The sequence below is a fragment of the Poromitra crassiceps genome (assembly GCF_964638095.1).
Source record: "Poromitra crassiceps genome assembly, chromosome: 4".
Lineage (NCBI taxonomy): Eukaryota > Metazoa > Chordata > Actinopteri > Beryciformes > Melamphaidae > Poromitra > Poromitra crassiceps.
The window spans coordinates 27,616,093-27,641,092 of NC_139626.1; the positions used below are offsets into that span (position 1 = coordinate 27,616,093).

General features: G+C 43.6%; 1 protein-coding gene across 3 annotated transcripts in view; it reads left to right on the plus strand.

Moving 5' to 3' along the window:
- The window catches only part of baiap2l1a (BAR/IMD domain containing adaptor protein 2 like 1a), a 46,825-nt gene that overhangs the window by 1,483 nt on the left and 20,342 nt on the right, over positions 1-25,000 (plus strand). For all 3 annotated transcript variants that reach the window (XM_083634881.1, XM_083634883.1, XM_083634882.1), the window contains exons 2-6: positions 439-514; positions 2,422-2,508; positions 19,550-19,611; positions 21,949-22,020; positions 23,002-23,136. In XM_083634881.1, coding sequence (XP_083491007.1) covers positions 439-514; positions 2,422-2,508; positions 19,550-19,611; positions 21,949-22,020; positions 23,002-23,136 — 432 coding nt within the window. The remainder of the gene's footprint in view (positions 1-438; positions 515-2,421; positions 2,509-19,549; positions 19,612-21,948; positions 22,021-23,001; positions 23,137-25,000) is intronic.

A 25,000-nucleotide genomic window follows, 5' to 3' on the forward strand; every position in this document is an offset into this window, starting at 1 on the left:
GTTTCAATAGAGAGAGCGAGAGAGAGAGAGGGAGAGAGAGGAGGTGGCTGCAAATAGCTGCAGCTGTAACTTTGGCGTGGGACTTGGGTCTTTCAGGGAGTTATGAAGCATAATGTGAGGGGTCAAGTTAACGATTGAACATTTTTTATTATACTCAGACGGTGTTATTCATAGACCAACCACACAAACAGCCACGCCTGGTTTCATGCATTTTCTACCCACGCCAAAAATAGCCCCAAGATATTTATTGTTCTCAACAAGTCCCTTTAAGAAATAATACATGACAGAAGAGAGAGTGACAGGAAGAAAGACACACAGAGAGAGAGAGTGAGACGGTGTATATGTTAGACTTGAATATTAGACACTTGTCTAATTATGTGTTGCCACACAACCCATAATAAGACAACCCACACCTTTCCTCCCTGCTCTTTGTCCCAGAATGTGATGGAGCAGTTCAACCCGGGCCTGAGGAACCTGGTCAACCTCGGGAAGAGCTATGAGAAATCAGTCACAGGTAAACCAAACGCACCTAATGAGAAATCAGTCACAGGTAAACCAAACGCACCTAATGAGAAATCAGTCACAGGTAAACCAAATGCACTTTTCACCCTTGGAAGGGGACAGAAAGGGCGGGGGGGGGGGGGTGTCGCTCCTCGGCACAAATGAAGGGCTGAGGAAGGGAAAGCAGCTTGTGACATGTGAACGAGTCAGCCAACATGACAACAACACCTAAGCATCTAAATTCAACTATATATCAAATGAAAAGGATGACTGATTATGATTTATCCAGTATAAGCCCGTCAGTATACATTATATGAACTCTTCTGTGCTAACCAGTCACAGTGTGTTTGTTGTTCCACACAGTGATGACCCTTGTTTGTTGTTTGTTTGTTGTTCCACACAGTGATGACCCTTGTTTGTTGTGTGTTTGTTGTTCCACACAGTGATGACCCTTGTTTGTTGTGTGTTTGTTGTTCCACACAGTGATGACCCTTGTTTGTTGTGTGTTTGTTGTTCCACACAGTGATGACCCTTGTTTGTTGTGTGTTTGTTGTTCCACACAGTGATGACCCTTGTTTGTTGTGTGTTTGTTGTTCCACACAGTGATGACCCTTGTTTGTTGTGTGTTTGTTGTTCCACACAGTGATGACCCTTGTTTGTTGTGTGTTTGTTGTTCCACACAGTGATGACCCTTGTTTGTTGTTTGTTTTGTTCCACACAGTGATGACCCTTGTTTCTTGTGTGTTTGTTGTTCCACACAGTGATGACCCTTGTCTGTTTGTTTGTTTTGTTTGTTGTTCCACACAGTGATGACCCTTGTTTGTTGTTTGTTTTGTTTGTTGTTCCACACAGTGATGACCCTTGTTTGTTGTTTGTTTTGTTTGTTGTTCCACACAGTGATGACCCTTGTCTGTTTGTTTGTTTTGTTTGTTGTTCCACACAGTGATGACCCTTGTCTGTTTGTTTGTTTTGTTTGTTGTTCCACACAGTGATGACCCTTGTTTGTTGTTTGTTTTGTTTGTTGTTCCACACAGTGATGACCCTTGTCTGTTTGTTTGTTTTGTTTGTTGTTCCACACAGTGATGACCCTTGTTTGTTGTTTGTTTTGTTTGTTGTTCCACACAGCGATGACCCTTGTTTGTTGTTTGTTTTGTTTGTTGTTCCACACAGCGATGACCCTTGTTTGTTGTTTGTTTTGTTTGTTGTTCCACACAGCGATGACCCTTGTCTGTTGTTTGTTTTGTTTGTTGTTCCACACAGTGATGACCCTTGTCTGTTTGTTTGTTTTGTTTGTTGTTCCACACAGTGATGACCCTTGTTTGTTGTTTGTTTGTTGTTCCACACAGTGATGACCCTTGTTTGTTGTTTGTTTGTTGTTCCACACAGTGATGACCCTTGTTTGTTGTTTGTTTGTTGTTCCACACAGTGATGACCCTTGTTTGTTGTTTGTTTTGTTTGTTGTTCCACACAGTGATGACCCTTGTCTGTTGTTTGTTTTGTTTGTTGTTCCACACAGTGATGACCCTTGTCTGTTGTTTGTTTTGTTTGTTGTTCCACACAGTGATGACCCTTGTCTGTTTGTTTGTTTTGTTTGTTGTTCCACACAGTGATGACCCTTGTTTGTTGTTTGTTTGTTGTTCCACACAGTGATGACCCTTGTTTGTTGTTTGTTTGTTGTTCCACACAGTGATGACCCTTGTTTGTTGTTTGTTTGTTGTTCCACACAGTGATGACCCTTGTTTGTTGTTTGTTTGTTGTTCCACACAGTGATGACCCTTGTTTGTTGTGTGTTTGTTGTTCCACACAGCGATGACCCTTGTTTGTTTGTTGTTCCACACAGTGATGACCCTTGTTTGTTGTTTGTTTGTTGTTCCACACAGTGATGACCCTTGTTTGTTGTTTGTTTGTTGTTCCACACAGCGATGACCCTTGCTGGGAAGGCCTATTTTGATGCGGTCGCAAAGATCGGGGAGGCAGCTGCTGTGTCTCCGGTCTCCAGGGAGCTGGGTGAGTTTCACATGAGTCCAGGTTCACCGACGCTCCCACTGTGAGTCACAGCTCAGAGTGTATCTGCTGTGAGTCACAGCTCAGAGTGTGTCTGCTGTGAGTCACAGCTCAGAGTGTGTCTGTGAGTCACAGCTCAGAGTGTGTCTGTTGTGTCACAGCTCAGAGTGTATCTGCTGTGAGTCACAGCTCAGAGTGTGTCTGTTGTGAGTCACAGCTCAGAGTGTGTCTGTTGTGAGTCACAGCTCAGAGTGTATCTGCTGTGAGTCACAGCTCAGAGTGTGTCTGCTGTGACTCACAGCTCAGAGTGTGTCTGCTGTGAGTCACAGCTCAGAGTGTATCTGCTGTGAGTCACAGCTCAGAGTGTGTCTGTTGTGAGTCACAGCTCAGAGTGTGTCTGTTGTGAGTCACAGCTCAGAGTGTGTCTGTTGTGAGTCACAGCTCAGAGTGTATCTGCTGTGAGTCACAGCTCAGAGTGTGTCTGCTGTGACTCACAGCTCAGAGTGTGTCTGCTGTGAGTCACAGCTCAGAGTGTGTCTGTTGTGAGTCACAGCTCAGAGTGTGTCTGTTGTGAGTCACAGCTCAGAGTGTGTCTGTTGTGAGTCACAGCTCAGAGTGTGTCTGTTGTGAGTCACAGCTCAGAGTGTGTCTGTTGTGAGTCACAGCTCAGAGTGTGTCTGTTGTGAGTCACAGCTCAGAGTGTGTCTGCTGTGACTCACAGCTCAGAGTGTATCTGCTGTGAGTCACAGCTCAGAGTGTGTCTGCTGTGACTCACAGCTCAGAGTGTATCTGCTGTGAGTCACAGCTCAGAGTGTGTCTGCTGTGACTCACAGCTCAGAGTGTATCTGCTGTGAGTCACAGCTCAGAGTGTGTCTGTTGTGAGTCACAGCTCAGAGTGTGTCTGTTGTGAGTCACAGCTCAGAGTGTGTCTGTTGTGAGTCACAGCTCAGAGTGTGTCTGCTGTGACTCACAGCTCAGAGTGTATCTGCTGTGAGTCACAGCTCAGAGTGTGTCTGCTGTGACTCACAGCTCAGAGTGTATCTGCTGTGAGTCACAGCTCAGAGTGTGTCTGCTGTGACTCACAGCTCAGAGTGTATCTGCTGTGACTCACAGCTCAGAGTGTGTCTGTTGTGAGTCACAGCTCAGAGTGTGTCTGTTGTGAGTCACAGCTCAGAGTGTGTCTGTTGTGAGTCACAGCTCAGAGTGTGTCTGCTGTGACTCACAGCTCAGAGTGTATCTGCTGTGAGTCATAGCCTAGTCACACCCCACCATCCTGCTCCTGTCCCACCCCACCATCCTGCTCCTGTCCTACCCCACCATCCTGCTCCTGTCCCACCCCACCATCCTGCTCCTGTCCCACGCCAACATCCTGCTCCTGTCCCACCCCACCATCCTGCTCCTGTCCCACCCCAACATCCTGCTCCACCCCACCATCCTGCTCCTGTCCCACCCCACCATCCTGCTCCTGTCCCACCCCAACATCCTGCTCCTGTCCCACCCCACCATCCTGCTCCTGTCCCACCCCAACATCCTGCTCCTGTCCCACCCCACCATCCTGCTCCTGTCCCACCCCAACATCCTGCTCCACCCCACCATCCTGCTCCTGTCCCACCCCACCATCCTGCTCCTGTCCCACCCCAACATCCTGCTCCTGTCCCACCCCAACCTCCTGCTCCAACCTGAAATACATTGAATTTCAGAAGCAAAGCCCCATCCGAACGATGGCAATACAGGTGCCTGCACAAAAAAACAACAGATGTGGGACGTCTAATGATCTTTAATGACTTTAATGATCCCGGGGGAAAATTGGGACAAGTTACAGTAGCTCGCTCACAGAACACACATAGCATAAAATAAACAGTAGTAGGTAAATGCAATATTAAGCAAATAAGCAGAAAAACACAACATAGCATAGAATAACTAGTAAATGCGATAAGCAAAAAATAAGTAGAATGTCTACGTAGCAAAATACAAAATACGTAGAGTAAGTATACATTCCGTGTCAATTATCATTATTGCACCCTGGACTTATATTAAGTCGGCTTGCCCTATACGTTACACGTGGCTCAGCCAGGCACCGTTAGCGTATCGGCTGGCTCAGTCTCAGGGAGACTGAGCGTCTCCGGGGTGCTCTTTTAAGAAAGGCATTAAATAGACCAATGGCCACAGGCAGGAATGATTTCCTGTGCCTCTCCGTATTGCATCTAGGTGGAATCAGTCTCTCACTGAACGTACTCCTGTGTTTGACTAGCACACCGTGGAGTGGGTGCGAGTCATTGTTCATGATGGACTTCCCTGGCTTACACCCTCCTCTGCTGTGTGTGTGTGTGTGTGTGTGTGTGTGTAGCCACTTCTTAACATGCAGTGGAATCCGTATTTTAGCTATGAGGTGTGTGTGTGTGTGTGTGTGTGTGTGTGTGTGTGTGTGGGACGTCTACACACACTTCCCTGGCATAAGGTGCTCTTATACTCAAGCAAAGCTCCGTGGGGGTGGGGCCCCGCGAGTCTCCGTGAGTCACCGTGTAGACCTCGCGCTGGGGGTGATGCCATTATACTCAGAAAGTGATCAGCATGTATTGTACAATGGTGAGAACAGCCCGTGAAAAGTCGCAATGAAACTCTGTGCAGTACTGAGTGCGCTTTCACTCTCAAACGACCGCACATCAGCACATGAAGGACTCACCAAACTTGTTTTTACTGAAAGCCGTTTTTACTTCTCAGCCCTGATAGCCTACTACTCTGTGCTGCTTTTAATCTCTCTCAATAATGCTCTCAACACAACACATTTACTTGGTGAAATGACTAAAAACGAACAGTTGCAAATCTAAGTTTATAGCCTACCACATGGGTCAAGAAATGTGGCGAAAACACAGCTCAGTGTTCAGGGTTCAGTGGCTCGAAAGCGGACATGTTTGGAGAGAAGCCGTGCGCTGCTCGCGCTGTGAGGAAAAAAATGTCACACCGCGCGAGTGCCCGACAGAGCTAGCGAATAACCACGCCCAACAAATTTACGTCATTTGACGCGCCCGACCCTCGCTCCACCCACGCGCCCTTCACGGCAGGGTGAGCATAATTCCCCCTATACACCCTCCCGTGATGTGTGTGTGTGTGTGTGTGTGTGTGTGTGTGTGTGTGTGTGTGGGATGTCTACACACACTTCCCTGGCTTACACCCTCCTGTGCTGTGTGTGTGTGTGTGTGTGTGTGTGTGTGTGTGTCATTAGCTGTGTGAATGAGCACGTGTATATTACACATCATGCATAATTGCAGGTCATGAGAAGCTGTAGTTAACGATCAAGACATTTCAAACATGACTGCTAGGCCCGCCTCTGGAAGACACTTTGGAAGTAGAAGTCTTTGCGGCCTGGAGTAGATGGGACGGTGTGAATTCTCTCACACGCTGCACAAACACACAGAACAAACAGGCAGAGAAGACTGTCTTCCCACAGCCTGAGTCCCCCTCCTCTCTCTCTCTCTCTCTCTCTCTCTCTCTCTCTCTCTCTCTCTCTCCTCTCTCTCTCTCTCTCTCTCCCCCCCCTCTCTCTCTCTCTCTCTCTCTCTCTCTCTCTCTTTCTCTCACCAAAGGGGACAGAATAATGGCGGAATCTACTTTGGGAGGATGTGTGATTGATTGCTTTCTGTGGCCTCCTCGAGTCTGTCTTTGATGGCTTCACTTGGATTTGTGAAAGTGTAGAAGGCAGAATAGTGGATTTAAAGCTGGAGTTAAAGTCTGTCGGACACAACACTCTGCGTCATTTCATCATTTCCTTTAAAACTACGCCACAGACGAAGTGCATTAGCATGTTGTTATGACTAGCTCTCCACCGCAGACGCCTGTGTGGGTTTCTTTCTTCTATGCGTGACTTTGTGTGTATGAATGAGCACGAGAGTTCACCTGGAGAGTCACATGGAAGGGGTTAGGGTTAGGCAGGTGTGAAAAATCACCTGGGCAAATCCATCTCGTGCGAGTGATGTCACTCAACTGGAAGTGATGTCACACAATTGCTTGACTGTGATGTCATCTGGCAGTTGTGATGCCATCAGTGATGTTACTCGAGCAAATGTTGAATGCATTTGCAATTGCTCGAGATTTGGGTCTGGATTTGGGTCTGGATCGAGGCAACAAGGAAGAGGGTGTGTGTGTGAAGTGATGTCACTCACCTGGAAATTATGTCACGCAGTTGCTCGACTGTGATGTCATCAGTGATGTCACTCGAGCAATTGTCTAGTTAAAATTAGTTAAGTGGTGTCTGTAAGTCTGCACTGCTTACTTTCAGCACCTGGGTGTGATTTTGTCTCTCTGAGCTGGTGGAGTGGTGTAAAAAGCTCTTGCGTCACAGCGGTTGGCAGGTATTTGCAGAAAGCTAGCCGAGGCTTTTACTTCATGCTGTGTTACTTCTTTGTCAGGCTCCACTTCACCTGGATGACCACAGAGAGGATAGATTCTCTCTCAGATTGATGCCATGCCATCTTATATTCAGCTGGAAATGCCATCGCCATCGCCAAAAACACTTCAAAAATGCAAACACTTCATTCTAAATGATATAAAGTCCTCTAAAATGGTATTTTTGCATCAAACCTTTACACACAAAGACCAAATACATAGATCTTTCCACATGCCAACTGCACACTGATGTGCTATGTATCAACCATTATTGTCGTTGGCATTTTCATTTGCATGCTGTAAATATAGATGAAACACAAATGCAATGGGGAAACAAACACATTTGTTAGACACAATTACTTTACTGTAAGATGACATGAATAGGTACTGGTAGTAACAGTTACGCGGGCAGCGGGCACAGCTTGGAAAGTTTGGTTTATGATCTCCTTAGGAAATACTGTAAAATCATATCTTATGAAACACTTGTAACACTTTTAAGTGTCTCTCAAAGCTTGTCTCTCAAAATATACTATGTGGCCCTCCACACAGCATTGGTTAATCAAGCAAGTTCAATTTGCATTTTTTCCGTTCACCTAATGATGACAGCATATAATGGCTTTAATTTATATAGTAGTATTAGTAGTAGTAGTAGTAGTATCATACAGTTTGTATAAGCACCAAGTAGCAACAATGCAGGCAGAACTAATGTTTTCAGATGGTAAACAAAATCCTTAGAGTACAATTGTATTGTATATTATGTGATTTTTTATTTTTTATTTTAATAACCCATATGATGCGAGAAGCAGCTGCCCCCCCCCCCCCCCCCCCCCCATCCCCCGATATTTTCGCATGATCTAATCTGGCCCCCATTTAGAAAAGTTTGGACACCCGTGGGGTACGGGGAGGTACTACAGGGGGTATTTGAGAGAAAGGGGGAAATGGAAAAATGCAAGAATAAATCATGAAAATAAATTAAACGTCAAAATTAATCTGCTTAGGAGGCACTGTAATTGCAACTCCTTCACTCCATTTCTTATTCTGTAATGTTAAATTCTTCAAAAGGTGGGTTGTCATTCATTCATTCAGTGCATCATCGTCATGCTATTGTTTTATATAGAGGGTAGGATTTCTTACCTGTTCTCATGTGGAAATGTCTGGATGACCTGCTAACAGTGTAGTTACTAGTGGCTCAAATTATGCTGGACCCTCTGACCCGCCTCCTGTAGACTCAACCCCATGGTTGATTACATGGTCGACCAAACCATCGCAGTCCGGATTCTGACAATCTTCAAAGCTCAAAACTGACTGTCAACAGAGAGAGAAACAGAGAGAGATAGACACAGTTATTTTTTAGAAGTGTATTTGTATTATTGTATCCCTTGTACTTTTATATTGTTGAATGCGTTGTCACTATTGTTTCTTTCTAACATTCGTGCCAAAGAAGCGAATATTGAATTGAAGGAGAGAGAGAGACAGAGAGAGAGAGAGGGAGAGAGAGGGAGGGAGGGAGAGATACAGTATATAGCAGGAGAGAAGGAGAGAGAGGGAGAAAAATATATATGAGCGAGAAAGAAAGAAAGAAAGAAAGAAAGATGGAGAGTGAAGACAGAGAGATAATGAGAAAGAGAGAGTGAAAGAGAGAGAGAGAGACAGAGATGGGCGAAAATACATCAAAAAGTATTTTGATACAAATTACAAATACTTGCTCAAAAAATGTATCACAATACAAATACAAAATACTGGTCTGAAAAATGTATTTGAAATACAAATACCGGTACGTATTTTGTATTTTGAAAATACATTTTATAAAAACTGATAAAGAACTGCAACAATTAGTCAATTCATCGATTCATTGCCAAATATTACATACATTTCCTATTTAGATTATCTATTAATCATTTTGAGCCATTTCTTTAAGGAAAAATGTCCTAATTCTCTGATTCCAGCTTCTCAAATGAGAAATGTTCTGGTTTCTTTAGATGGTAAATCATCTCTTTGGTCCTCTGTGGCAGTATTCTCCTTTGTGTACCCTCTAACACACTACAGTTCTTCCATTTCAGTTGTTTTTCAGCACATATTATTTCTCCTTCACTTCAGCTGTTAATTGCCTTCTGTGAGCGCTTTTGAGTTACAGGTAGCATTTCTACATGTTACTGTAACCTCACGTTTTGGAGCTTTGACCATGTTTAGCCATAGATATGAGATCTGTTATGAAAGTTATGTTATGATAGTATAGGTCCCCTATTAACAACTTCACATCCACCATGTAAGTAAATTGTCACATAATATAGTATTTATTTAACATGCTGCACACATAGAAATATAGCAACATTATTTATTCCACCACAAAAGGTTACTTTTCAGGAACATGTAACCATGGTATGGCATTCATGGTGAGGGGAACTTAATTCTGTGGCTAATGTATGGAAACAGGGAGGTTGTCAGCTTTGTAACAGTATATTTATTTATCCATTTTGTAGAGCTGAGCTGGGCACGGAGGTGTTTTTTTAATATTAGTTGTGTCTCTATGATGGTTTGCATGCAGTAAACAGTTTGATTTGCAGATAGGGCAGTGTTTGCCTTAGCATGCAATATCTAATCATCACATTTAGTACTTTATCTCTGGGGGAATTTCCACCAACACGAGGCTTCAGTACTAGGTCCCCACCCTACTCTGCCTCTGATTTGTGGTTGAGATTGTTCTGAGGGTAAGCCAATCAGAGACGGTGTAGAAGTGACATCTTACATTGCGCTTTTTTATTCCACAGTTTAAACCTGTGTCAATGTTTAAAATGTGTCCATTTGAGAATAAAATTAAATAAAAATGTATTTTATTTATTTAAAATACACAAAATACAAGATCTGAAAGTATTTTGATGCAAATTACATCTTATTTTTGTCGGTCCAGCCAAATACAAATTACAAAATACACAAATGTATTTGAAATACGTATTTTAAATACATGTATTTAAAATACTGCCCATCTCTGGAGAGAGAGAGAGAGAGAGACTACCTTCCTCTGCCATTCAGTTATGGAAAGCACAGTATTTTTCATGATTATAGCTTGACATCATCAAAGATACAGTTCATGCCTACAGTTGTTATTCTTGTATATCACAGTGCCAGTATGCCATACTTATATAATAATAATAATAATTCATGTTATTTATAAAGCTCTTTTCAGTGACCCAAAGACGCTTTCAATGGCTCTCCAGGCAGCCCCTTCCTGTGCAGGCAGTGTGCGCGGGCCCTGCAGGGAGGTGGAAAGCAGCAGCAGGTACCGAGGGAGACAAATGTTATTGAAGAAAGAATAGCCTGGTCCCCACCTCTTCCACCTTTTCTCTGTCTGAGCTGTTTGCCAAGCCGCTGTCAAAATGCTTTTTTTGAAATATGGCGGTGTGCTGTCAGCAAGAGGAAAATGGTAATGTCGAGTTGCTTCTGTAACAGGCTTTTTGTTGTTGTTGTTGTAGTTGTAGTTGTTGTTGTTGTTGTTTGTGTAGTTGTTGTAGTTGTTGTTGTAGTTGTTTGTGTAGTTGTTGTAGTTGTAGTAGTTGTAGTTGTAGTTGTTGTAGTTGTTTGTGTAGTTGTTGTAGTTGTTTGTGTAGTTGTTGTAGTTGTTGTAGTTGTTGTAGTTGTAGTTGTTGTAGTTATTGTAGTTGTTTGTGTAGTTGTTGTAGTTGTTGTTGTTGTAGTTGTGGTTGTTGTTGTTGTTGTAGTTGTTGTATTTGTAGTTGTTGCAGTTGTTGTAGTTGTTGTTGTTGTTGTTGTAGTTGCTGTTGTTGTAGTAGTAGTAGTAGTAGTAGTAGTTGTTGTTGTAGTTGTTGTAGTTGTTATTGTTGTTGTTGTAGTTGTAGTAGTAGTAGTAGTAGTAGTAGTTGTTGTTGTAGTTGTTGTAGTTGTTGTTGTTGTAGTTGTTGTAGTAGTAGTAGTAGTTGTTGTTGTAGTTTTTGGTTTTGAGAGGAGATGTTTCTTCTGATGGGGAAGTCGATGTGACGGTTAACAGGGGGGGGGGGACTGGGGGGAATAGCGTCATCCTTCCACACACTACGTCCTGCAGGTGAAACCCCTCGCTGTCAGGTGAAAAGAAGTGGCTGCCGACTGCACATGTATCGGAGGAAGCATGTGCTAGTCTATGGCTCTCCCCAGAGGGGGTGGAGCAATGACCAGCACATCCCAGCAGGGAATTGGCCACGTACAATTGTGGAGAAAACGCAAAACGTTTACAGCAAACATGCCGTTTTTAAAGTTATTTTAGATTGAAGTTTGTGAAGCGAGATGCTTGGAGCTGTGTTTAGTTTGACATGGGTGTGATGATGAATCATAGCTCTATGTTAAGGAAGCTGTCACCGATATTTAACAAACAAACACGTATGAATGCTCTCAAATCACTAAACACACACTATGGAGCACTGCCTTGTCTGCCCTCTACTACCCGACCCTTGCAGCTCAAAAGACCTTGCAGACTTCAATAAAAATGCAAAGAACTGTGTAAAGAAATGGGAAACTGTCATAGAACCATCATGCTTCGAAGAAACGGAAAGAAGAAGACTAAACAGTGACATTTACTAAACAGAGAAGTTACTTTTGATCAGCGTTAGTGTCATGAATCGAGGTTCGTCTTGATATAGGAGGCATCTTTTACTGGCACTAGTGATTGTCTTAGCATACAAAAAACCCTCATGTGAAATTGAATGACTACAGTTCATATCGCTGTGCTTGTGTGAAAACCTTGCCTTGAAAACCAATACTTTAGTCGGAGGCATTTCTGAAAATAACATAGAAGTTATTTTGCTCCTTAGAGGTAAGGGGTTATTCTTACCCAATAGCAGATGACATACGAGTGACTAAGAAAGTGATCCAGTAGAAGCAACCTGTTTCATATGGAACAGTTAGTCCACAGACGGCTTAATCACGTCAGCACACAGTGGATTTAGCATTGATGTGAGTCACGTCAGTCTGATAACAGCGAGGGAGCAGCTCCTCCATGGAAACCTAAAAACACTCTCTCTCCCCACCTGCAGAGGAATGTGTAGAATTGGGATGAGGTGCCGTCCTGATTCACACAGGTGTTGGCCGCGTTGCGTCATACTGCTGCACGCCTGCGTGGACAAGCCCAGTGATGCAGTCGCAGTGATCCAACACTGCTTGATTCACAGATGACCCATACCTTCCGCTAAGTTCAGAGCTAGTTCAAATGTTGCTTAAAGGGACAGCTCACCCTAAAATCCCAAATACATATTTTTCCTCTCACCTGTAGTGCTATTTATCCGTCTATATCGTTATATAACTTTGTTGTGAGCAGTTTCATGTAGGAACTATTTTCTTTTGCAGACTCATGTAGGAACTAGCTTGCTAGCAGCTAGCGGGTGTAGTTCGGTCAAAAGAAAATAGTTCCTCCATGAAACGGCTCATAACAAGGTCTGTGGATTATCTTGAGTAACCGGGTCATGATTTCTGGAAAGCGACATTCCTGTTGAGTTTATCAAATGTATTTCTTTGGTACTTTGAGCACCACAGGCTGAGTGCCATCCAGTTCCATTGTATTGGAGAGAAGACAGAAACTCTCCAGCCGATATCTCCAAAACTCAGGGAACTAACACAAAACGATATAGATGGATAAATAGCGCTACAGGTGAGAGGAAAAATATGTACAGTATATTGGATTTTAGGGTGAGCTGTCCCTTTAAGAGAATGAGATCTGATCATGTGTCTACTTTATGAAATGAGCGAACACTGTCAGTCAAATGAAGTGCTGACATCAAAGCGAGAGAGAGAGGAAAAGGTGCCACCAGCCAGGTGAGGTCACCTGTGCCCGTTTGCCCCGCCCCCGCCCACCGTCATCTCAACCTGATTTGGTGTTTCCGGCGGCGTCCTTATCAAACTGCAGCTGGGCAGGATGGTGTTGGCACAAGGCATTTTCAGCCTTCATAAATGACGTCACCTGTTGAGGATGCTGAACGCTGCGCTCCTTATCAGCACTCATAAATGACATCACCTGTTGATGCTGAATGCTGCGCTCCCTATCAGCACTTTCATCAAATTGGCTTTTGATACAGGTATTGTAAAGCACACATGATAATCTTGCCTGCCAGGACTAATTCGACTTTACCAAGGATAGTAGTCGCACACGGGCTGATGCGCCATTGCTACTAGTTGGATTAATAGTTTGGATGCTGTCTCTGACGTTTAATATCTTTATCTTATCCACCTTATTTTTGAATGCCCCGCTGTAAAATAATTATGGGTGCAAGGTCCGCTCTAGAACGTGACTGATTGTTGCAGCTGGCGCATTTCCTCGTTAAAACCTATTTGACTTATTTGAGGGAATGTAATCATTTTATCTATCATATCCGCAATTTCTGTTGCTCTTTGAACAACTCGACGAATTGAAGGCTTTGATGACTCAGCCTGATAATGCTAAGAAGGTTGCTAATCAATCGGGTTGCCTGAAGGAAAGGCAGACATACTGTAAATTGAGAAACATGGTTACCAAATTGAACAAAAATACAAAAACAGATCATTATCAGCAAAAACTCAGCGATGCTAAAAACAATAGCAAGGAAATATGGAAAACACTGAATGATATTATGAAAAGGAAGTCAAACATGGGTTACACTTATGTTGACTGTGAGGGTGTTTTTATAACAAAACCGTTAAATCATTGAGTGCCAGCCACTTTTGGAGAACGGACGCTCCCAGTGCCAGAGTTTCAGAGCGTTTTCAGTGATTTCTCGAGGCCCACAGAATATTGTGTGATATTACTATGTAAACACCGAACACGCACAAAGAATGATGAGACTCTCTTCTATCATTTACAAGTTTATTGATCCCATTTTCCGTTCTTTAGTTATGAGCCGGAGAAGATAGGCTGTTTTGAGCAAAAAGACACTTTTCAAATTAGAAGCTGAGTTATTCCGCCTTTTGTGAAATGCAGCATTTCAAGCACATTCTGAGTCTGAAGATAATATTTTCTGATGTAGTGACGTGGTGTAGTTGTGTGGTGCATGCGTGCCCCACCCCCCTCTCCCCCCCTCAGCTGCAAACTCCTCCCCACTCGCACCCAGTCTATTTTCGGAGGGCTCAGTTTTTTTGCGCCGGCTCCCAGCGCGACAAGGAAATGGCAAACCGGACTGCACGGAAAGGTTAGGCCCTTCGGCGTCGGATGCTGCCTTTCTGGCGGCTAATCGTGTGAAGAAACTATGCAGACAGACAGACAGAGGCAGAGGAGCTCAGTTGTGTGCGCGGATTGACTGCTGTTGGCAGCCAACATCAGCTGCAGCCAAGCTGCAGTCAGAGCCATCTATATGGCTCTGGCTGCAGCATGAGCGGTTTCTCTTTGATCACGGGGGTTTTTCCTGCAGTTTTCCGGACCTTCCTCTAATCTGGAGAGCACTGTCGCCACCTAATGGGTCTGTAAAATAGGTTATACACCTCCAAAAGCTACAATATTTGTACAGGAGATCCAGGAGGCTTTGATCCACGTCCCACCGTCAAAAAACGCATTTGACGTCGATCGACGTCCGTGGCACTCTACGTCACTATTTACTTTGACATCGATCGACGTCCGTGGCACTCAATGAGTTAATATCCTCGTCAATAAAATTGAAAAACTAAGAGCCACTATGGCTCCGAAACATGGCACTCTGTCACATGCTTTGATTGTGAATATTATGAAGGAGAAAAAGTGTTAATTTGAGTTTAAACGTGTTGATGCTGGCATGGTTGAGAAAATGTTGTCTCACCTTTCTGATGACACATCTCCAGGAATTGACAATGTGGATGGCAAACTACTTAAAGCTGCAGCCAGAGAGCTGTGTGTTCCTATATGTCATATTTTGAATAGATGTTTGACCAACTCCATATGCCCCACACTATGGAAAGAAGCTAAAGTGATCCCCTTGCCAAAAAAAAAAAAAACAGCTTTTTCTGGAGCTAATAGTAGACCCATAAGTCTACTACCGGTTCTAAGCAAGATATTGGAGAGGATTGTTTTTGACCAAATTCAAGATTATTTTCTTAGTAATGAACTAATAACAAAATCTCAGCATGCATATCGAGTTGGTCACTCAACAAACTCTGCTATTGTTCATATGACTGATGAGTGGCTTAAAGAAATGGACAACAAAAGAATAGTTGGTACTGTCATGTTGGACTTTAGTGCGGCTTTTGATATCATTGATCATGTTCTGTTAAAAGCCAAACTGAAGGGCTACGGTTTCTCAGACACTGCCCTCTCTTGGATGGAGAGTTATCTGTCTGGGAGAAAGCAGAGAGTGTTTTTCAATGGGAGCTTATCTGCCAGCAAAGACGTCCTCTGTGGAGTTCCACAGGGAAGTTGCCTGGGTCCACTTTTATACTCCATCTTTACCAATGACCTGCCCTGTGTTCTAGAAAAGACTAATGTAGTTATGTATGCTGATGATTCGACTATGTTCTGTGCAGCGTCAAGATGTAAAGAGCTGAATGATGTACTATGCGAAGAATTACAAACTGTGTCTGATTGGGTAGAGCAAAACAAATTGGTTCTGAACTTAAGTAAAACAAAGTGCATGGTAATTGGTACCAGTAGAAGGCTTGCAAGAGACTCGTGCTTAAATCTATCTATGGGGGGAACCCCAATTGAACAAGTGAGGAAAATTAAGCTGCTTGGCGTCATAATTGACAATCACTTGGCATGGTCTGACCATATTGATCATACAGCAGTAAAAATGGGGCAGGGTATTGCCATGACTAGAAAATGCTCACACTATGTTACATCGTCAATAAGGAATCAGGTGACACAGGCACTCGTCCTCTCTCACTTAGGGTACTGTATGGCTGTGTGGTCCAGCGCTGCACAAAAACACATTAAGAAACTCCAGCTCGCACAAAACAGAGCTGCAAGATTAGCTCTTCAGTGTTCTTTCAGAACCAATGTCAGAGAGATGCACCGTCGGTTGTCATGGCTGACTGTTGAGGCAAAAATAATATCTAGTCTTGCTATGTTTACTCGAAATGCTATTGTCGATGGAAAACCAGAGTTTTTTTTTAGAGCAAATGGTACAAACAGGTCTAAGGCATACTCATCATACTAGACAGGTCAGTGTCTGCTCTTACGACCTTCCAAAGCCTAGAACAAATCAACTCAAAAATGCAGTCATTTATAGAGCAACCAGTCTTTGGAATTCATTACCCACTCATATGACACACATCAAAGGTAAATATCCATTTAAAAGATCTCTGAAACAGAAGCTATTGCATGAATTTACACAACAGGAATGATACTCGCACCATCAGCCAAGCTTGTTGTGCCTCAATTCAATAATCTGTATTGATAACCTCCTTTAATGTAATGTGTATTACTATTTTTAAAACTTTTATGATGCTTGTATGTGTATTGTAAATGTCATGTTTTTATGTATTTGTATGTAAATGTATTGTAATGTATATTTTATGTGGACCCCAGGAAGACTAGCAACCACTGTTGTGGAAGCTAATGGGGATCCGAATAAAGAAAGAAAGAACTCGGGATATTTATCAAGGAGATTTTTGCCAAGCTGGACCTGATTTGCTCCGTTCGCCTGCATAGTGGGGCTCAAAACAGCACCTTTAGGTCGCTTCCGGAAAGAAGCGCCAAAATTGGCACAAATACTCCTTGTGGACTGTTATTTTGATAAAAGTCATTAGCCACGCAGAAATTTAGATTTTTCCAAGATGGCCGCCATTTCCAGCCTGGAAACACTATTTTGGGGGCAACTTTGGGTAGAATTGTCCAATATGAATGATCTTGTTATCAAACCATACATTTATGACCACAGAGAAGCCAGATTTATTCCATGAACATTTCAAAATGGCTGCCATTTTAAAGATGGCTGCCATTTCAGCTATTTCTACATAGGATTTCACTGTCCAGGGTGATTTTGATGATTCTGGTGTCAAATGACAGGTTTTTAACTATGGAAATTTAAAAATTATACATCAGAAATCATTTGTATATCTCCTTTTGCCATTTACTCTGCATATATTTTCAAAGTAATGTGAAAATATGCATAAACAACAGTATTTTAGCACAACTTTTATTAGAAATGTAGAAGTGTTGAACTGCCATGTAGAAGTTGTTCAAGTGAGATGAGATGATCTCAGCAGACACAACTCAAAAGAGAACAAATCACAGATAGAGATAGGTGATAAAAAATAAGCAGAGACAAAGCAGCCTTGGTTGTTGTTTTCAATGCCCTAACACGAAGAGCAAATAATTCAGTCTTTCCCCTCTCCAGTAACAAATAACATCTATTTATTAAAAGCACAAGAAGTGAATCCCAGCCTCTGTGTCGTCAGGTAGGATTTGTCGCTTGTGTACAGAGAGAATCCCTGAGACTGATGTGAGCCTTTTTTCCTTGTCTTTTTTTGACGTTACACCACAGCTTCTCACACCTGGTTACCATGGAGAGGAACCCTGCAAGTCTCTCTCCACCCCCTTTCTCCCTCTGCATGTTGTTTCTCTGACACCTTCACCAGTTTCATTGACGGCTTCATATTATGTTGCGTGCGTTCGGGTGTTAACCCGCTGTCTGTGTGTGTGTATTCACCTCCAGGCAGGCTTTCACACCTTGTTAACCCCAAAAGGTGAGATCTGCAGGTGTACAGTGGCCTCTTTGAACCCCCCTCCCATCCTTCCACCCCCCCCCCCTCCCCCATGCACACTGTTGTTGGGACTGTCCAAACAGCCCCGTGCCCTGCGCCACCCCTCCCTGTCCCAGCACAAAGGCAGCATTTACCAGTAGGTTCTGGTGACCTTCAGAGGGCAATGTTGTTGTAGCTGGACGCAGAGAGCCACAGCTCTGGATCAGTGGGGTCATTACACTTGTTGGAGGTGTGTGTATGCGTGCGGGGGGGGTGTTGGTGTGGGGCAAAAGGTTTTGAGTCGAGTGCCCATGTACATAATCCTTTAAGTGATGTTGAACTTTGGTGGTACCTTGGGTTGTGTAGGGTTAGGGTTAGGGTTAGGATTAGAGTTAGGTTTAGGGTTAGGGTTAGGGGTTAGGGGTTAGGGTTAGGGTTAGGTTACCTTGGGTGATGTACTGGCCATGATGAAACCCCAAAATTGCTCTACTAGCGATTGGAGAATTGTGTTTTTTCTCTCTCTCCATCCATTCTCATAGGTCTGAAAATCGCACTTCTAGCACAAACGAATGTGAACAAAGCAGATTCGAACAGTTGAAGAAACTAGTCATTCTGCTGAATTGTGTCATGATGTATGTTTATTACACCGTTAAGTTTGAATAATGTAACATCAAACCTGTGCTGAAAGAAATGATGTTAACCAGGAATTATAAACAAACTCAAAGTGTTCTGATAGACTGAAGCCTAGAGCAGGGGTAATCTGCTGTGTTCTGATAGGCTGATGACTAGAGCAGGGGTAATCTGCTGTGTTCTGATAGGCTGATGACTAGAGCAGGGGTAATCTGCTGTGTTCTGATAGGCTGATGACTAGAGCAGGGGTAATCTGCTGTGTTCTGATAGGCTGATGACTAGAGCAGGGGTAATCTGCTGTGTTCTGATAGGCTGATGACTAGAGCAGGGGTAATCTGCTGTGTTCTGATAGACTGAAGCCTAGAGCAGGGGTAATGCTGTGTTCTGATAGGCTGATGACTAGAGCAGGGGTAATCTGCTGTGTTCTGATAGGCTGATGACTAGAGCAGGGGTAATCTGCTGTGTTCTGATAGGCTGATGAATAGAGCAGGGGTAATCTGCTGTGTTCTGATAGGCTGATGACTAGAGCAGTGGTAATCTGCTGTGTTCTGATAGGCTGATGACTAGAGCAGGCTGCTGTGTAAGTGCAACGTTTTTAATGCGTTTTATTGGGTCTAGATTAGGAAGAAGCATGTGCGTCTGTCCGTCCGTCTATCGGTCATTTCTCATTTTTATACTTCTTGATGTGTTGTTATCACCCCGCCCCCCCATCCGTGGTATCGAAAAGGGTGTAAAGTATCAATATTCCCAGGGGTATCAGTATCGAAGTTAGAAATGCTAGTATCATGACAACCCTACTCTCTCTTGCTCCTTTGCCTGGCTGTAGCCTAACTCCCAGTCACCCAAGGACAGTAGTCCGAGTAAATAGCCTAATCAAGCTATAAGCATAGCTCGACTTAACTATGCATGTAAACATACTGACTGTGCGGGGGCTCTGGGTCCAGATGTGTCCAGATACGATGTCCTGTACTGTCTTTGTTTGTGTGTTTACATTGTTGTTGTTTTTATACAGGTTTTGAACAGAACAATGTCCTATAGTAAACCTTGACTCTAGATTTGGCCCCATTGTGATTGAGGTGGCACTATAAACTGTCCAGCTCTGACTGTTTACAGTATTGACTGACTTCCCATTGTCCCCTGTCATATGCTGCTCTATCTATGGTGAATGGAGATTTTTCTGTGTCTGACTGCACAATAACATGGCGTTTCATACAGATTACTTATTGACAGCTGCTCAAATATTGTCCTGTTTGAAAGGAGATAAGGCTTTTGGTGAAATATGTAGAAATGTATGCGAGGCGCGATGAAAAACACATTAGGTTTATAGGGGAAATTTGAAATCTGTAGTTGAGGGAACCCATTTCTCGTTCTATGCTCTGACCCCTCTCATAAGACACAACACTGACTGTGGTTCCTGGTGTCTCTCTAGGTGTGGTTTTGATGGAGATCGCAGAGGTCAACAGGAAGGTCCAAGTGGAAATGGAGGAGAATGTAAGTAGCCCATAACTGCTTTTTGAAGAGAAATCTCAACAGCCATCGATCAGTCCAGAACTCTGCAGATCCGTCTCCTCCAAATGACATCATTATGACGTCGTTGGTCCAGGAAGTTCTGTAAATGAACGGGGAGCTCTCGGTCCAGGCAAGATGGAGGGAAGTTAAACATTGCTCATTTGCATAATATATACTAGTGATTTTCTAATGATAGAAAGATGATTGAAAATCTGCAAAGTGACCCTTTAAGTATAAACTAGTCCGTACACCACAACACCACACAGACTCGCCAAAAATAAAGTTGGGGAAATGGAAACATGGGCATTGTCAGTCCCTGCCTATATGCCGATGCTCCATGTCCAGGTGCACTTTTAGATTGTTTGACTGACGTGTTTATAGGAGATTCAGATGGATCGAGTTTTCCTCATTCCAGGATGCAACAAAAAGAGTGAGCCATTTATCTCAAGGCCTTCCCCCTGACGTATTATGTTGTTAGAGTCATTTTGCGCCTCCATATCTCCGCAATGCAAATGCTTCACCTCACCTGTTCTTTTTCAACTTTTGACCAATTGTCAATCCTAGAAGCTTATCTGAACTTAACATACCTAATAGACAGAGATGAGTCCTCTCTGGACCCATCAGCCCCTTTGCAACCTCTCCAGCTCATACCATTCATTTGAGAGAGTTTCACATCGTGACAACTAAAGGTGAGGTGAAAGTTTGACGAGAGCGGAGAAGCCGGAGAATCCTTCTTGACCCTGCTGCCTCCGGGCCAAATGCTTTGAATAGCTGCTGAAGCCATTAAGTCAAGTGTCAAACAACTGAAATACAAAAAGCATCCTGGTGTCACACAATGTTGTGGAATGAGCGCAATGTCGTCAAATGTGAATAATGTGTTCCCTGCACGAACAGCAAGAGAAATATTTGTCTTCACCACAGAAGGATCACGTAGGCGAGTGCCTACCTACCTAACCTTAAGCCTTTTAGGCTTATGGCAGAGAATCAATCCTCTCTTGATGCAAACATGGAATCAGAACATAATTTAAGAGCCCTTTTGACCAATAATACATTCCTCTGTCATCTCTGTTGCTGTCGCATAGCTACACAGCTTCCACTGTGATGAGAGCAGGTTACTGTTTGAAAGCAACAGCCGCAATAAAATAGCTGCAGAGGTGCCATCAGTTTCTCTTATTATTATTATTATTATTATTATTATTATTATTATTATTATTAACACTTAGCCCACTAGGGGAGGAGCTTACTGGTTCTCTCACCAGATCTGCCACTGCCTGACTTCTGCCTCATTGGTTGATGTAAACCTGCTTTATCACTGTTGTGGAACAAATTAAATTGTTTATTTGTTGTGATGTGTGTAAACTGCAAACGTTTGTTGCCATTCATTCTGAATGATAGGCTAATAGCCTGTTTAGATTTGAAACCATGTTGTAACACGTTTTGACAATACAGACCTTAAATATGTCATCACGCCAAAAGAGAAAAGGGGGAGGGGTTAGCAGATGTTCATTCATTCATTCAATCAAAGTGACATCACTGACAGCATGCTGCATGCCTGTAATGTGAACCTCTTCCTGTGTGTGTGTGTGTGTGTGTGTGTGTGTGTGTGTGTGTGTGTGTGTGTGTGTGTGTGTGTGTGTGTGTGTGTGTGTGTGTGTGTGTGTGTGTGTGTGTGTGGCCTGGGCCTTCCTTAGATAAATAACGATTTAAAAAGGGGGAGGACAACGAGGGCCCCATCATGCCTATGTTCGCCTTATGCCCCCAACACACTAAGGTTGTGTCTGTAATGCGAGGAAGCTTAATATCATCTAGTTACGTAACTAGATCATTGTTTAACTAGGTATTTCATTTGAATATAGGTGATTAGAAAATGACTTGTTTCAGACAGCTTAATTACGACTTCTTACCTAGAAATGCCACCTATATTGCTCGTTCACTTGAGAATCAGGCAGGGCCTAAGTCTTTCACCCAATTAACTGACCTTTGCTAAGCCATCATCATTAGAATAGTGCTACTGTCAGTGATTGTAAAAAATAAGAAGGATTTAGTTTCATAACTAACTATTGATATATAATAGATCTTCTTAATCCCTTGCTCATGTAAGTGGAGCTATTCTCTTAAACGGAGTTTTCTGGGCTGGGTTGGTTCCGACTTGAAGGGGGAAGCTGTAAATCTTTAACCTCAGAAAGCCTTTATAGTGCATTCCACGGAGTCACTGCGCTCTTATCATCATGTGGCCGTCGAGCCATGTGACTGCACTGTACATTGTGTTTGCATGATGTATGTTGCAATGAGTATGTGCTGTGTGCTTTGGCTCTGCAGTTCAAGAGCTTCCACAGAGAGATTATTACCGAGCTGGAGAAGAAGACAGAGATGGATGTCAAATACATGAACGTAAGTGCCACCGTAGCTGTGAGTATGAGACTGTGCCGATATGTGTGTGTGTGTGTGTGTGTGTGTGTGTGTGTGTGTGTGTGTGTGTGTGTGTGTGTGTGTGTGTGTGTAGTTCCCTCATCTTTCCATCCATCTACATTATATCCTCAATCCTCATTCAGTGAAGCATCCTCCTCCTGCACATTGGATTTTTGATTTATACAAACATATCTCGGAGGCAGAGCTGCTCCAGAGGCAGACATCATCTCATTGGTTGGTTGAGTTAAGACCTTCAGTGGGCGGAGTGAAAGAAACACTTTTCAAGAGTGCAGCTCTGCTCACTGGCAAACTTGAATAAAATGTAAATCCTTTGAAATATAAATCGTGAGCTTGGAATGATAAGATTCTATCAGATTTTGTTGTTGTTAAAGTTGAGTTATCCATATGATCTTTGAATGCTTTATGCTTGTGTGATGTTACATAATAAAGTAATTATGAAGGCTGACATTCTTACTACACATCTCGTGCTCAAACGGATGGACACAATAGTCATTTATAGAACCGGCTGCACGGCTTAAAAGTGCCACACTAAGTTATGTAGGTTACTAAGTTATGTAGGTTAGCTAGTTAGTCTAGCTACCTTCATGGATGTGATGGTAATGAATGAATGAATGGGGGGGGGGGGGGGGTCATTGCCATTCATATTTGTTTGATTACCATTTGATCAGAGATCCTTCTTACATGGCCAAAACTGCATTGTGATTTGTTGGCTCCGCCCACTGAGGCTGAAATAAACCAATGAGATTATTTCTCACTCCAGAGAAGCTTTGTCTCCATTCAATGTTTGTGTAAAACTGCAGGAGGGGGACGGGTGCATGAGCGCTGTCTGCCTCCAAGAAACATTTGCATCACTAAAACTCCAATCTGCTCCTCTCGCTTCATCCATCACTTCGTCCCCTCACGCGTCCCCTCACGCCTCTCTGGTCAAAATGTCTCCTGCAGGCCACCTTCAAGCGCTACCAGTCAGAGCACAAGCTGAAGCAGGACTCGCTGGAGCGCACCCAGACAGAACTGAAGAAGCTGAGGAGGAAAAGCCAGGGGAAACACTCCTCCAAGTACGAGATCAAAGAGAACGAGGTGAGACCCTGGCCTCGCCTGGCACACATGGGTGTGTGTGTGTGTGTGTGTGTGTGTGTGTGTGTGTGTGTGTGTGTGTGTGTGTGTGTGTGTGTGTGTGTGTGTGTGTGTGTGTGTGTGTGTGTGTGTGTGTGTGTGTGTGTGTGTGTGTGTGTGTGTGTGTGTGTGTGTGTGTGTGTGTGTGTGTGTGTGTGTGCGTGTGTTGCTCACAAAATGTTATTGTAGTAGTGGCAGTAATAATAATAATAATGATGATCATGATAATAATAATAATAATAATAATAATAAAAATAAATAATAATAATAATATTAATACAGTAATAATAAGAATAATACTAAATAGAACTTATGTAGTGCTTTTCAAGAACTCAAAGACACTGCTCCTCAGATCTTAACACTCAACATGACATAGGCTACATGAAAGCACTATTCAAGGCAGGGCCAGGGCCTGAAGGTGGCACCACACCTACTGTAGCTGTTTGGCAGATTCTTTGTTTCGACGTGAAGTAGAATAAGACCATTAGCTTGGCTCGCCGCATTCAGCTGCAGCCTGGAGACTGTCTGTGTGTTGGCTGAAGGCACACACCCCAATCTGCTGCAGCCTGGAGACTGTCTGTGTGTTGGCTGAAGGCACACACCCCAATCTGCTGCAGCCTGGAGACTGTCTGTGTGTTGGCTGAAGGCTCTGCTGCAGCCTGGAGACTGTCTGTGTGTTGGCTGAAGGCTCTGCTGCAGCCTGGAGACTGTCTGTGTGTTGGCTGAAGGCTCTGCTGCAGCCTGGAGACTGTCTGTGTGTTGGCTGAAGGCTCTGCTGCAGCCTGGAGACTGTCTGTGTGTTGGCTGAAGGCTCTGCTGCAGCCTGGAGACTGTCTGTGTTTTGGCTGAAGGCTCTGCTGCAGCCTGGAGACTGTCTGTGTTTTGGCTGAAGGCTCTGCTGCAGCCTGGAGACTGTCTGTGTTTTGGCTGAAGGCTCTGCTGCAGCCTGGAGACTGTCTGTGTTTTGGCTGAAGGCACACACCCGAATCTGCACAAACACATGCATGAATGCTCACATGCAGGCACACATGCACAAAGCCAGAAGCAGGTCAGAGTTATTCAGCACAGGGCGAGTGGCGTTACTCTGTAGCAAAGAAAGCTCTGGATACACTGTCTTTTAAGTGTAACATTGTGTCTTTTAAGTGTTACTTGTATCATAAGATCACTGCACTAGGCAAGTAATGCACTCTTCTTAACCCAAATAATAAAATGGGGCTGCAATATGTCCTCTCTCCAAACCAAGCCCCCAGCAATAGCGCTGGGCTGTGAAGCCATTTGAACATGGTGGCGAAGCTCTGTATTGCAAGTCACGTGACGCCATGCAGCCCAGAAAGCAAAATTCCCATCCACTTGCATGGGGACCCCGGCAGCTGTTAAACCCAGGGGAATTCTTTCCGGGTGTCACTCAAAGTATAAAACGACTCTTTTAATTATCAGCTAATTTTTTATGGGGCATTTTCTTCTTCAGAAGCCACTAAGAGCCGTATATGGGGGTATTTTCTTCTTGTAATACAATCCATGGGTGGGAGGGGTGGGAGACGTCATGGAACACGTCATGGCACACATGCGCACTTCGCCTTTAGCCGCATAGTCAGGAAGTAAAACCAGGAAGAAAAAGCCCCCATGATGGCTTCATGCGCTAATGAGCAACCTCCGTCCGAATGTATGGGTGGGCGTGGCACGTCCCCTATCCAGTTCTTTTATTACATCCATGCTCCAAACTGATTGAGATGTCGATTTGCACATTTTGGCCAAATTACGTAAATATGGGTCTTGCATTTACACTTCTCTTTCCAGAAATGACTAATCAAAACTGAAAGAGCACGGT